The sequence below is a fragment of the Gigantopelta aegis genome, chromosome 3 (assembly GCF_016097555.1).
Source record: "Gigantopelta aegis isolate Gae_Host chromosome 3, Gae_host_genome, whole genome shotgun sequence".
Classification (NCBI taxonomy): Eukaryota; Metazoa; Mollusca; class Gastropoda; order Neomphalida; family Peltospiridae; genus Gigantopelta; species Gigantopelta aegis.
Window position 1 is genome coordinate 36,639,785 of NC_054701.1, and position 15,525 is coordinate 36,655,309.

General features: G+C 36.9%; 1 protein-coding gene across 1 annotated transcript; it reads left to right on the plus strand.

Annotated features, from left to right (window-relative positions):
• The first annotated feature begins 2,343 nt into the window (after window positions 1-2,343).
• Window positions 2,344-13,576, plus strand: LOC121367968 (NADH dehydrogenase [ubiquinone] iron-sulfur protein 8, mitochondrial-like). Its single transcript, XM_041492439.1, has 6 exons — window positions 2,344-2,393; window positions 5,357-5,425; window positions 6,650-6,739; window positions 7,641-7,813; window positions 8,759-8,887; window positions 11,860-13,576. Exons 1-6 carry the CDS (start codon window positions 2,357-2,359, stop codon window positions 11,989-11,991), a joined length of 630 nt encoding a protein of 209 aa, XP_041348373.1. The 5' UTR covers window positions 2,344-2,356; the 3' UTR covers window positions 11,992-13,576.
• Window positions 13,577-15,525: the final 1,949 nt, after the last annotated feature.

Here is a 15,525-nt window from a genome sequence, read left to right on the forward strand (position 1 = left end):
GAACATGGTAGAAGAGTGGGGCGGCTCTTCTAGTAGTTATGAAATATGAATGACAAAACCGTATTCCATGATCAAAATCATGTACAAGACAGAGTCGAAAGGATTTTATATTAGGCAAAGTCGTGATTTCTTCCATAATCTATTATCAGGTGCTCGTCCCCTGGGATATATACTTAACATGTTTTGTCTCTCTTGCACCACCCGTAGGAGGACTGCCGCACCCGACACTGGCTTAGAAAACACAAACTTGCACAGGATAGAGCCCAGTGGAATATATATATATAGCTGTGATGGTATGCACTCATAAATCACTGTAAAAATAGTGATGATATCAGGTGTTCGCAAAAGGTGAGCATATCCTGCCCTACCGGTAGCATATGCCATGAGCACAGGCTACAGCCATTAATTAAGTCCATAGTTGAAATGTTCACCAAAAGGTTAAGAGGCATGAACAAGGTCAAAATAGGAAAATGCTGTTACGATGTCTTCTGAACCCAGTCGACATGATCGGATAGGACTGTCGGCCGCTACCAAATTCGTTAGCTATAATATTTTCGAGTATAATAAGACTTAGTAGCAGCATAGAATATAGTTAACCTCCATTGTATATTCAGTTTGCATACAAGTCTGTCAATCCTCAACCATACACCGAAAATGTTTTATGGGAGAAACAGTGTTAAATATAATTTAACAAAAGTTTAAAAGTTTACTTTGTTTAACGACACCACTAGAACACATTGATTTATTAATCATCAGCTATTGGATGTCTAACATTTTGGTAATTTTGACATATAGTCTTAGAAACGAAATACGCTAAAAAATTTCATTCGTAGCAAGGGATCTGTTGTATGCACCATCCCACTGACAGGATAACACATACCATTTCCTCTGATATACCAGTCGTGTGGCACTGGCTGGGACGGGAAAAACTCAATCCGAGAATGCAGAGAATGGTTAAATGCTAGTTTAGACTACCAACTGTCACCATGGAGTTGGCCAACTCGCTGATTTTACGATAGTCTGAGATTAGCATAACCTCTATTTGCCATGTATGCCAATGAAGATGTCAGTATATTGATTGTAATATTTTAGCTTGCTAATACTGTTGTGCTACTAACTGAAATGTCGCATTAGGTAGATTTTATATTTTAAGAAAAACAATCACAACAACAACAAAATAGTTTTAAAAACGAAGAAACAGATAATTTGTTGTATACTATGTTGATAACAACAAACAAGTGAGCATACCAGTAATTTATGAAATAGCTATAACAAACATTGTTGGTAATATATATCAAAAAAGCCCCAATAATATGCCAGTTATTACATACCACTGAACATAGTGTACTTGATAATATTGCTGTAGTTATGTCAATAATTTTGGTGTTATTGAATTTCGCTTAATCACCTTGTAGCAGGTACTAAATAACATGATGGCTGTATCATAAGCTTTCGTTATGAACACGCTAATTATATGGGTGTACCAAAAACACCAAGGGCAGCAAAACAAGAATCGGGACACAGCGGTGGTGGTGGTGGTGGTACTACTACTACATTCACTATTACTAGACATAACCAGGCCCCTTGGAACCGGGGGGAGGTGGGCTCATTGGAGAACGAAAAGTTACTGGGTTTTTTTTTTGTCTTACTCTGTATAAGTAGACAAAAATCTGGTTTGTGCCCCCCCCCCCCCCCACACACACACACACACACGAAACTGTGGCCCCTTGATAGAGATGGTGCTCTCTCCCACCCCTCCATTCCTAATATCGTTTCGACGGGCCTGATAACAAAAGTTTTCTCCAGCAAGGGCACAAGTCAATTTAAAACCGTCACTTTGTTGTGTTTTATGAGGGGCCTATCTGCCTTTCTCCTACTAGGTAGCTTATAGCTCTAAATCACAAAACGGTTTGGGTATATTTTTCCATCCGAAATTCATAATTTATTAAATTAACAAAATTCAATTTACTTGGTACCCTATAATACTATCTTGCAAGATGGATATAAACTTGATACCTAGTAAGTCTAATGTTCAACGTGTGTGGTGATAAAAAAATTTAGAAAACGTTTTGCTTCCAATTCATTATCTGCATATTTATTGATAATAATTTATTTTTAGGCCAGACATTTTTTCATAATTGACTAATGAATTATGTAATGTTAATATCAGCTGTCTGTTTTACTATAAGATATTTTCAAATATTGTGTTCTTATTTACCTTTGTATGCTTATGTTTAAAAACATGATTTGTTAATTGTAAAATGCATATACAGAGAAATAAAGATACTCTTTCGCCAGTTTCTCGTTTACATACGGTGCTCCAACAACATAGGAGGAAAACGTCAACAAAATAGATATGGCGACGGTCAAATTGTTTTCAGCTGGAAGAAATGGTAATGATTGGCTTTTGAAGATACATTTCAGACAGTTATGGTTATTGTGATTAGTTTTGTTTGTTGCAAATTGTTATTAAATCACTTCACTGTGTGCATTTATTAGTAGTCTTGTTGCACAACAAGTGTTTGTATCGCTATCAAAGTGAAAGTCAAATTTGCCACTCTGTGCCCTTCGACTCTTCAGGCTGTGGGCTTGGACAGATTTATAATAATAATTTAGTCCCAGTACCTTGGTACCATCTCCACCTCTTTTCACCATCAGTGCATTTATTCATGTATATGACCTATGATCCTATTCATCACCTTGAATATTAATACTTAGCCATAATTCCAGATACTTTTGCCTCAGGAGTTGAGATGTAGCCCAGTGGTAAAGCACTCGCTTGATGCGCTGTCAATTTGGGATCAATCCCTGTCAGTGGGCCCATTGGCCTATGTCTTGCTCCAGCCAGTGCACCACGACTGGTACATCAAAGGCTGTGGTATGTACTATCATGTCTATGGAATGGTGCATATAAAAGATTCCTTGCTGCTAATCGAAAAGAATAGCCCATGAAGTGGCGACAGCAGGTTTCCTCCCTCATTATCTGTGTGGTCCTTAACCATATGTCTGATGCCATATAACTGTAAATAAAATGTGTTGAGTGCATCATTAAATAAACCATTTCCTTCCTTCGTTCCTTTGCCTCAGTACCGAGTACTCTGCCCTTCAAAGGTCCCTATCCTGAGTACTCTGCCCGTCAAAGGTCCCTATCCTGAGTACTCTGCCCTTCAAAGGTCCCTATCCTGAGTACTCTGCCCTTCAAAGGTCCCTATCCTGAGTACTCTGCCCTTCAAAGGTCCCTATCCTGAGTACTCTGCCCTTCAAAGGTCCCTATCCTGAGTACTCTGCCCTTCAAAGGTCCCTATCCTGAGTACTCTGCCCTTCAAAGGTCCCTATCCTGAGTACTCTGCCCTTCAAAGGTCCCTATCCTGAGTACTCTGCCCTTCAAAGGTCCCTATCCTGAGTACTCTGCCCTTCAAAGGTCCCTATCCTGAGTACTCTGCCCGTCAAAGGTCCCTATCCTGAGTACTCTGCCCTTCAAAGGTCCCTATCCTGAGTACTCTGCCCTTCAAAGGTCCCTATCCTGAGTACTCTGCCCTTCAAAGGTCCCTATCCTGAGTACTCTGCCCTTCAAAGGTCCCTATCCTGAGTACTGCCATTTGAGACCTAAACAGATGCTTGGACGGTTATAATCACTCTCTATAGCGAAAACACCCAATTTCAGCCTACCACACGGTAGGCAAAGTTTTCGCTGTAATACAACAATAATCCTATGTTTGACACTAAATACCTTCACATCAGTTGAGCATTTTTGAGTTCACTGATAACAAATATTTTACATAGTAACCACTAATACAAACACTATAGGAAAAACCCAGACAGCACCCCCTTTCAATAATGTACCAATGGTTTATTGTTGTATTAGAGCGGAAATCTGTGACTACCGTGTGGTAGGCAGCCATTCTGTGTTTTTGCTATAGATATGTCTGGCTAAGCGAGCAATCATAACTGTCAGGGTTAGTTCTGCCACTCGCCAATTGCAAATTTTATGAACATTGGCAAATTTTATTTTAATTTCATGTAATAATTGGTGTTTTGTTGAAAATAACTCTGGGTTTTGCATTTTTTAAGATGATTTGGCGAAATGTTTTGCTCACCCAGAGCTAGCCATGAGGTCCGTTCTAATGTCCATCTAACTTTCAAACATCTACAGTACTCGGTCAGATACATAATGTACATTGTCAAATACCATTACATTGATAATTTTCGAGTTCGCTAATTAATAACAAATATTTGATATAATAATCACTAATACATACACTACAGCAGGGATGGCTCTGCCAGTTGTCAAATTCGCCAATTGAAAATTTTATTTTAAGTTGGTGAAATAATTTTACTACATTTTTTTAGAAAATAACTTTTTTTTTTTTTAAAGGGTTTCATCTCAGATTTTACATGGATACAAAAGGAGCTGAGTCTATATTATAATGTAACAAAACGCGTGGCATTCTCTTGTTGCAATTATGATAAGTTTGTAAAATTGTGGTCTATATGTATATGTCACAATTTATTCAAGGATTAATTATATATATGCAGTCAAACGTTATCTCGATATTGAAGGGAATGAACAAAATGGCCCAAGATTTGAGATAACTGTGGACTCAGGGCTACCTCTGGCACTCGCCAATTGCGAATTTTGAAAGCAGTTGTCAAATTGTATTTGAATTTGGCGAAAAAAAATTCATGTAATAATTGACATTTTAAAGAATATAATTGTTGATTTGTGCAATTTTTAAAGTTTAATAGACAATTTGGTGAACTATTTTGCTCATCCAGAGTTAACCCTGGAGGCTGGGACTGAGTTGAAACTTGCCTTTTGATGAAAATTATGTTGTGGAACCATTTCCCGATCTCCTGATTTCCTGGGATAATGAGTTTACAGAGATCTAGATAACAATGTCCGAATGTATAGATCTTTTTAATTTATAATGTCCATATATTGTGGGGGTGGACTTTCTTTCTGTATTTTGAATACTGCTTTTAGGATTTTGTTTAAGGACAGGACTAGTATTGATATTGTTATTAGTGTTTTGTGTATGCATGCATTTCACATTTATATATTTATAAACATTGGATCTGTTACGTAAAGTTATTGTATTAACTGTATGATTAAGAATTGTTTTAAAAAGGTAAATAATAATAAAAAAAATAACAACTCTTTTTTGCCATTTTTGAAGTTTAATAGATAATTTGGTGAAACTTTGTATGGTTGCCCAAAGCTAGTGCTGCTACAGGAAACAGCCTGTCGGCACCTACACATTTAACCGGAACATTGTTAAAAGGGAAGTCTTTCCCAATGTTTTTGTTAAAGATTTTAAAATAATGTTTAATGACTGACTGAATTTGTTAATTTTAGCACAACTTCTTCTCCGAAGCAGCATCATCCGGCCCGTGTGTGTTTCACAGCAAAGAGGTTGTCACTGGAGTAAGTACATGTAAAAATAAGATTCAAATTACTGAGGTGAAAGGTCAGTACACAACAATTTAATTTAAAATAACAACCAGTTATAGATTTTAAAGGTGTGTTGATTTTGACCCACATTAAGATTGAGGTAGGGGGAGGCAAATTGAAAACCATCAAGTCTGGTTATATGAAAACAATGTTATGATGACTGATGAGTTACATTGCTGTATCCATCTAAGAATTGATCTGAGTAAGAAAGCAATATACACATTCAATGAATAAATTAAAATACTGTCTCTCTCTTCCCCTCCCTCCCTCCCTCCCCCACTGAATATTAGATTGGGGCCAGAGACCCATAACTTCTCCCTACTCTTTTTTTTTTTTAATGAGTATAGCTCTTATTCAGGCACCACACCAGCATTTGGCGTGTCATTACTTGCTGTAGCAGCTTAATATAGTCCGGTTTAGAAAATAGTTAGGAGATAACCATATGGAGTTTTTAGATTTGCGGGTGTTATTGTCTATTTGCGGGCATCAAATAGACAATAACATCCGCAAATCTAAAAACTCCATATGGTTATGTCCATTGTAAACTGAATCGTTTTTCTACAGAACTAACTGTATATTTGGCATTTCTTAAAAAAAATACCTGGCTACAATCTAACTGTAGACCCTTGAATCGTCAAGTTCGCCTGTTCCAATTGCTAATGACGTCACTTTCTAATGACGTCATTAGCTTTCCGGGTGTTATTGTCTATTTGATCCCGGAAAAAGAATGTAATTAACCAATCACAATACAGAACACACGACAGTCAGTTTACAATTCCTCTTAAAAAAAAATACTAGAAAATTTTTGATATGGTTTTTGAAATCTTTCTTTAATGATTACACTTAGATTGACCTCTGTAGTATTTAAATAACCCATTGACCAGTTAGAAATAACTTGTTATATGTAGTACTAAATGATAACAACTGTGCAAGTGGTATGGTGCCACCTGTATAACAGCAACATGAGGTGGAGGTCAAGTATATGGGCCATTAATTGGAATTTTTTGTTGTCGACCTATGTTGATTTTTTACTTGGTACTGGTCAGTCGAGAGCACTCCCTAAAATTGGTAGTCACATGAGACTATCGACAATGTTGTATCTTTCACAGAATATATTCTGACGTAGAAATTGTCTTGAATTACATGGAGTAATTAATGGTGGTGTGTAACCTTCACATGTGTTGCTGCTTCTTTCAGAGGATGTCAGTGTGCCTGATCCAGAGATGGACTGGAAGTCTATGACGGACAGAGCCGCAGTGACAACGTTTTGGAATGAACTCTTCAAAGGTGATTGTTTTACCTTTCTCTGTCACAATTTAAAGAATATTATAGTAGTTCCGTTGTCAGTGAATGGCAATCAGTATTTTATATATTTTATTAACTGCATGTACAATCATTGTAATGCAGTATCATGAATGTATTCCCAGTTTATTCTGGTAAGTATGTATCTGTATTTAACTGAGCTGTGCATACTTGTATTGGATATATATAACACTTTTTTAATCTATCCAACACACAATCTTTGCATAATTTTCACTGTTGAAATAAAATGTATGGTCCGGTGTTTTTAATTCATGTGTTTTCTTTTGTTACCACATGTACTGTCATGGTATATTTTATATTGAACTGAGTGAGCTGTCATCTTTTTGTTTCCTTTTCTTTTTACAAGGTAAATTGCATATTAACACATGGAAAAAACCTGTGCCGTACCAACCATTTTTATGTGAAAATTAAATATTACAGATATATGTAAATTTATGCATGTCGGTGACTAAACTTAGAGTAATAGTATCACTTAGATACTATTACTTAGATAAATATCTGTAATATTTGTATTTTTCAAACAGATTCCTACTTTTAAATACGATGAATACCCTGCACCACCAAATGAAAATACCTCAGTAATTAAAATTAAAATGTGAGTATGAATATGGCAACCTGATTTTTATATCGCCTTTTGCTTCATGAACCGAAACAGCGTCAACTTTTGCATTCACGTTTTGCATTTTTATCAGTTTCTCACAAACTACAAGTCCTAGGTCATTGAAGCTTGGTTTAAACATGAACATGTAGCTACACTTTCCAGTGTTCATCATAGTGCCCCGAAAAAATTATGGTAGGCGAGACATTACATTCCACAGAATTCTTGTTATTCTTACAAGTTGTATGTTTTTCTAATTTATTGTAGGATTTGGTATTACTTTGGGAATGTTGTTCAAGGAACCGGCCACCATCAACTACCCATTTGAAAAGGGTCCGCTGAGTCCCCGGTTCCGGGGGGAACATGCTCTGAGACGCTACCCATCGGGCGAGGAGCGCTGCATTGCCTGCAAGTTGTGTGAAGCTATTTGTCCAGCTCAGGTAACAAAACACAGAGTATTGCTTCAATCAGTTATGTCAGGGCCTTACATACCTCAAATAATTGTGAATGAAGGGAGGGAAGTTAAAAAGTATTTTGGTACAGTAATATATAGATTTTTTCCAGTTGTGTGTTTTGAAAACATAAATGAACCAAATTGAGTATTTCTGGTAAGGTACCGGAAAATATTAGGTACCATACGTTGGTACTTTTTGGGGGTTCTTTTTTGTTTTATTACTACATTCACTCCTAAATTTTATGTACAGTGAAATCTGTCTAAATTGGACCTTGAACAATTCGGAATCCTTTTGAAACCGTAGACGATTCATGGTCCCAAATTTTTTAAAATTTAAAACGCGACCCTCTAAGCACCGGATCCTGTCTAAATCAGATAAATATTAGATCCGTGATGTAATCCGGTTTAAACAGGTTTCACTGTATTTACTATGTATTACGTGGTTAAGCCATTGCTCTACAGGCTGGTAGGTACTGGGTTCGGATCCCAGTCGAGGCATGGGATTTTTAATCCAGATACCGACTCCAAACCCTGAGTGAGTACTCCACAAGGCTCAATGGGTAGGTGTAAACCACTTGCACCGACCAGTGATCCATAACTATTTCAACAAAGGCCATGGTTTGTGCTATCCTGCCTGTGGGAAGAGCAAATAAAAGATCCCTTGCTGCCTGTCGTTAAAGAGTAGCGTGTGTGGCGACAGCGGGTTTCCTCTAAAAAAAACAGGGTCAGAATGACCATATGTTTGACGTCCAATAGCCGATGATAAGATAAAAAATCAATGTGCTCTAGCGGCGTAGTTAAATAGAACAAACTTTACTTTTCTTTCCAATATGTATTAATACTTTTTTTTGGTCAGTTATTCTGATTCATGAGATTCACTCACTATTTTACTGTCAATTGTTCTTATTCACAAGTTTTAATTTCTGTGAAGGCGATTACAATAGAGGCTGAGGAGCGGGCCGATGGCAGCCGTCGCACGACGAGATATGACATCGACATGACTAAATGTATCTACTGTGGATTCTGTCAGGAAGCGTGTCCCGTCGACGCCATTGTGGAGGTAGGTACACCATATTCGCTGGAAATGGACATAACCCAGTGGTAAAGCGTTTGCTTGATGCGTGGTTGTTCTGGGATCGATCCCTGTCGGTGGGATCATTGGGCTATTTCTCGCTCCAGCCAGTGCACCACGACGGGTATATCAAAGGCTGTGGTATGTGTTGTCCTGTCTGTAGGATGGTGCATATAAAAGATCCCTTGCTGCTAATCGAAAAGAGTAGCCTATGAAGTGGCGACAGTGGGTTTCCTCGCAATATTTGTGTGGTTCTTAACCATATGTCCGACGCCATATAACTGTAAATAAAATGTGTTGAGTGCATCGTTAAATAAAACATTTCCTTCCTTCGTACTCGCTGTTTGTTTTGTCACGTTTTTGTCTTGTTCTGCAGCACAGTGAAGCAGGGCTAGCTCTGTCACTTGCCAGATTTGCCAATTGTGAAATTTAAGAACAATTGGCGGAAAGAAATAAAACTTAGCGAAAAATAACAAGTGATATTTTGTGGGAAAATAACTGGGTTTTGCATTTTTGGAGATAATTTTTCAAAATATTCTACTCCCCCAGATCTAGCCCTGATGAAGATCTAAGACCACAATTTAAATGCAGTGTGTCCACGTGTCCTTTATTTCAAAGAATTTCCTTTATTTCATGATTCTGCTAGATCTCCTTTATTTCCTCCTTTTTTATGACAAATCTCCTTTTTTTTTGGAAAAAGGAGATTGTCGGCATTTTTATTGGCTTATTTCCTCACAATTGAGTTTGTAATTGTATTCAGGTGACTATTATACTTTCAAATTGAGCTCTTCTGCATTAAAAACTGGTTTATACTGGTGTATTGTCTATTTTCCCATTCATGTCTATATTATAAGTGTATAGCTCTCTATCTATGGTGTCCTTAGGTTTAAAAAAAAGGGTTGGCAGGGCTGAATCATGATGATAACAGCCATCAAGATTAGCGGCCTTGCCCATGCCAGCTATATCTTTAGCCATGTGCAGGATTGTTACAGATAGAGGGCCAGTATCCAGTAAAGGAGGAGGCGATTCATTAAAATAAAACAGCTATTAAATGCAATATCGTTAAAATCTTATAGATTGTGAACAGATTTCTTCAGGGCAAACCTTGAAATGTTGACTCTAGATGCTGTCAGAATGTATCTCAGGTCACTTGTTTTTTCTTCAAAAATTTTGACAGACAAAAGGGTTGGACATCCTCCTCTTGAACTCTCTCCCCTCCCCCTCCTACCCCCCCCCCACCACTGCCGCGTTGCAGCTGCAAATAAAGCCTACTTTATTTTCATTTCAAGTCTGTAGACACACTGAAATGTATTGTTCTGCATGATGTATGCATGTTGTCCTGAACACTTGTTTAGTTCTCTAGGCTGAGGGGACGGGATTTAGATCAGTCGGTTGAGTGCTCGCTTGAGATTCCTGTATCGCAGGATCGAACCACCTTGATGGATCAATTCAGCTTACTGGGTTTTTTTTTTCATTCCAACCAGTGCACCACAACTGGACAAAGGCTGTGGTATGTGATTTCCTGTCTATGGGAAAGTGCATATAAAAGATCCCTTGCTGCATATGGAAAAATGTAGCGGGTTTCCTCTGATGACTATAAGTCAGAATTACCAAATATTTGACATCCAATAGCCAATAATGATTAATTAGTCAATGTGCTCCAGGGGTGTCACTAAACAGAACAAACCTTTTTTTAACTCTAAGCTGAGAGGGTAATTTTTAGTGACAGAGGGGTGGGAGTTACCTCAAGTCAGTAGAGTGCTCGCTTGAATTGTTGGGTCATAGGATTCAACCATCTCGGCAGACACATTTTGTTGTTTTCTTGTACCAACTAGTTCACAAAGGAATTTAAAGCCTTGTTACAGGTCGTTTAGAAATGCATTAAGGTTTGGAAGCATGCTGGTGGATAAAGTCTTAATGAATGACTGATTACTGCAAGAATCTTTCTCAGGGCTCACACTGGAACACGTTTTGGTTGAGCCAGTTTTCATATATTATGTAGAGGATTTGCTTGAAACTTATTAAAATGTGGTTAATTTTAGGAATATTTTATTAGCCAACGACTAAATGTTGTAGCCACTTCTTATTTAAAAAATTAACAATTGGCTAATTTGGCAAAGGACAAGGTGAGTCCTGCTTTCTATATTGTTCAGTGTTCCAGTTATTTAAAAGAATCTGTAAAGTTAAAATAAAATTTCTTTTCATACTGTAAGCTGGGGCCTATTTCACCAAACATCATAAGTTTACATCTGCGACTAACAGTTATACCAGGCATACATTTACAAGTGTTTGGCATCTATTTCACAAAGAAATTTACATCATTACAGAAGATGGAGCATTTTAAGGACAGAAGAAAATGAAATATGTTTACTTTTAAGTATATTTGTTGTACTATAATAGCAATAAAAATTGTGGTTTAGTTGTAGATTTATGTGTACGTGCAAAACTATGCTTACAATGTTTTGTGAAATTGGGCCCTGACCTCTGACTTGCTACTGCTCCAGCCAGTGCACCATGATTGGTATATCAAAGGCTGTGGTATGTGTTATCCTGTCTGTGGGATAGTGTATATAAAAGATCCCTTGCTGCTAATCGAAAAGAGTAGCTCATGAATTGGCGACAGCGGGTTTCCTCTCTCATTATCTGTGTGGTCCTTAACCATATGTCCGGCACCATATAACCATAACTAAAATGTGTTGAGTGTGTCGTTGAATAAAACATTTCCTTCCTTCTAACTTGCTGCATTCCAGTGGACTTGTCCAAGCATCCCAACAGCCTATCATTGTCTTTCATTATCTAGAATCATTGTCTTTCATTATCTAGAATCATTGTCTTTCATTATCTAGAATTAACCAATGTGTCATTGGTAGTCTGTTTCCAGTCATATGATCAGCTTCAATTTTATTTCCTTCTGATCCATTTAAATTAATTTTGAATTAATATTTTTTTTTTTCACCTAGGGCCCAAATTTCGAATACTCCACTGAAACTCACGAGGAATTGTTGTACAACAAAGAGAAACTGCTCAGTAATGGCGACCGGTGGGAGACGGCGATCGCTTCCAACCTACAGGCCGATTATTTGTACAGATGAACGCCTAATAACAACAACACATGGACCTTTTGTTTTCAGAGTGATCGGGTGTAATCTGTGTGCAGAAACAATCTACATGTCTAGTGCAGTTAGTAGATTAATCTACTTGCGAAACTTCCTACTTAGACAACATTTTTAGTGTAATTCATGTGTTTAGGTGCCACATTTGTTTAACCACTGTATCTTTAATGTGTTAAAGATATTTATGATTTAACTTTAAAAGCATTTTAATACAGACTTGGAACTTGGTGACAGTGTGTACTGGTATTTAATAATGGTTGTATGTCATGTTAGTATGAATGACATATTGTATATAATTAATCAGTTATGTACATGCAGAATAATTGTATTTTTACTTGAAGTGATGTTCGAATATGCTGTTTCCATACTTGTAATCCGTGTAATTTAGTGTACATGTAGTGCCTGACAAGTCTTTGAGGAAGTTACAAGCTGTCCAGAGTGTTTTTTGGTGTAGTCTATGTCTTACTGTATAATCAATCGTATTTGAAAACATTCATCCTGCCCAGCCCTTGGTCCTAGCTAATGGCTTTTGTAAAATGTCCTTGAATTCAGTTAAATTATGTTTAACATGTTAAACTCAGATATTTTAAGCATTTGTGGCTATTTTGTTTTTAATACGAATTCAAAATGCTTGAGTCTAATTCTAAAACGTCAATAATTGGAAGTTCTGTTTCTTATATATATATGTCTGTGCAAAACCTGGCATCAGTTAATTTTGATGTTTTTACATGCAAACTAAAAGTGGAAAACCCTGGAAGTTGACTTGATCTCATCTATAGGTCTTGGATTCAGTTTGTCAGTATGTGGCAAAACTTCGGAATTTTGAAAACCAGTTTTGTTTTTCTCAAAGCTGAAAATGCAGGTATGAGGTCTCGCACAAACATGGACAGTATGTTACCTGAAAATCGTATAGCAAGATAAAACACCTTGCTGAAGAAGGTTTCTGCCAAAGTTATTGCATGATTTTAATGAGTAATATTAAAACACCAAATTACAGTTTGTGGGGTTTTTTTTGTTTTTGTGTTGGTAACATCAAAGTTTATGAATATGACAATATTCACAGGTGACAGCTTCGTTGTTCTTGTGTAATGTATAACTACATAATTATGTGTGTTCTTGAGTGTTTTGTTATTTTTACAAGATCCATAATATTTTGCGCTGAATTGCATTAGCCAATAGCATGAACTGTTGGTCTTCCATGGATTATCTTATGAGCATACTATACTGCACACGAACACACACACATTTGTTTTCAAATTTTTAATATGCCATAAAATAGCTTTTAAAATCATAAACATTGCTGGCTAGGTGCCAGAAGTTCTTAGCTTTACTAGGAGCCCTCTTTTGAATAGATGCAAGTTAGTCAATGGTATTTTCTTAAACATTTTAAATTTAAAACATATTCATGGTTTTCCATTCGCATTAAATGTGCGGTAGATTTTAATACAATAAATTAATGTAAACTTAATTATAGGACTAGTAGATGGTTTTCGTTGTTATAGCACTGACATTGCTGTGTGTTACTGTAATGTAATATATGTTTCAAATAAACACATTAAATATTTACCTTGTATGTCATGGGTGTTAGTTTATGGCAAGAGGCTTGATGGTTATGATTGTATGTAGGCTCCCTATAGAGATGATTTTGTTGTGAGGATGAATGGGACTGAGACTGATAGGAACAAAAATGAGAGCACTTTATATGGATCTAATTTAATTTATTACAAGTGTAATAATATCTGTATAACATTTAAAGATGCATTGTGGGACTGAACGTGGGTTACACCAGGGGCGTAGGCTGGGGTTAATTGTTTACAGTGTAATATTATGCTGTTTAAGGTGTTCAGTGAAAACTTGGACAAACGGGTCCGCTAGGTTATTATATACCAGTCGTGATGCACTGCTTGAAACGAGAAATATATCGGTGCCCCCCCCCCCCCCCCCTCCCCCAAATAAAAAAATAACCCAATTGAATATGGAATTGTCTAAAAAGTATGGTTTCTGTAGTTTGATATTTCACACTTGCCACATTCAGTGAATATTGTTAAAATAGCAACAGATTCAAAAGTGCAAGTTTATTATTAAATTTTTTTTTAACGCGACGCCATAAGCTACTTATCCATCTGCCATTGTTTACGGCACGGCAGTATTCCTGGGGAATGAACTAAAGGACAAAGTAAGAGATGTGAAAAGAAATCGAAAAATCGGTTTCCTCATGGAAAAAAAAATTAATTTGAGGGAAGTGCGAGTAATACGGTGGCCACATTGACCACCTTTTCAAGTAAACTAAAGTAGATACTATTTTATTTAGCTTTTGGCGTTACATTTTTTGTCTTACAATTTTGAATCTGCTGCTATTTTAACAATATTTGACCAATGGGCCTACAATTTTCATAGAATGTAGCAAATATCCATATATATATTGAGTGAAATAGTAAGTAATGATTGTGAAATAGACCGTTTTGAACCTCTTGCTATTTTCACAGTATTTGACCTATGTGCCTACAATGTTCACTGATGGTGTCAAATATCCATATAGTAATGGGTGTGCAATATCAAAAGTCCTGATACTTTTAAATAATTCTATATTCAGTAGGGTTATCGCTTTTGGAGTGCCACCCGATATATATTATATACTGATGAAGTTTAAATGGGAACCTTTGGCGTGTTCAGGAAGGTGGGCGCTCGCCAACAAATTTGACTGGTGTCATCTGTTTCATCATATCACATACTTCTAATATTAAGTATTATGACGTCATAAATGCGGATGACATTTTACTTTGCGACATAATTTACTGAGTGTGTTTCTGAATGTGTCCCTCATCTGTGTGGAGTTACTATTACTAATATCGGGATAAGAAGTGTTAAAATAACTTATACGGCCAATTTAACATCCAGTTTTGAAGATACATTTAATTTTAAATGTCAAGGTACCAAGCGCGGATCCAGTGGTTGCAATAATGATTGTATTGTATTGGATCCAATGGTGCTGGGGTTGCACAACACTCAAAAGTGCCTGACAAGCCAGGGTGTAAAGTACGTAGTCATTTTGATATTTATTTATTTATTATGAGACAACCAGTGGCCCCACGACTGGTACACCAAAAGCCGTGGCATGTATTGTTCTGTTGATGGGAAAGTGCATGATTCCTCGTTGCTTTATTGCTACTGTCCTTGACGGAGGAGCTGACAGAGGCCAGAACCTAAGAACATGTGTGCGCTATAACGGCTATAATGTTTCCATTTTTGGTATTCATATCTTGCTGGTGGTACTTTTTATCAACAAATATTATTAATTAAAATAACTAGTAAAATAATTACTTATATATAGTTAGATGTCCGACTGGTGTAAATCACTCTCCATTGTTTCGCGCTATTGTATACATTAATTATTTCACTGTCAGTGGTGTATCTAAGGGGGCCCCAGTGCCCGCCCCTCCAAAATTTACCGTATATGGTGAAACGGGGTTCTCAATCTATAAGTAGGGCGGGACGTAGCCCAGCGTTCGCTTG

Excerpts from the sequence above, each read along its gene's own strand:
- LOC121367968 (XM_041492439.1), top strand. The coding sequence starts at position 2,357 with ATGGCGACGGTCAAATTGTTTTCAGCTGGAAGAAATG. Across the intron at positions 5,426-6,649 it reads GCAAAGAGGTTGTCACTGGA|AGGATGTCAGTGTGCCTGAT; the intron begins GTAAGTACATGT and ends TGCTTCTTTCAG. Across the intron at positions 7,814-8,758 it reads AAGCTATTTGTCCAGCTCAG|GCGATTACAATAGAGGCTGA; the intron begins GTAACAAAACAC and ends ATTTCTGTGAAG.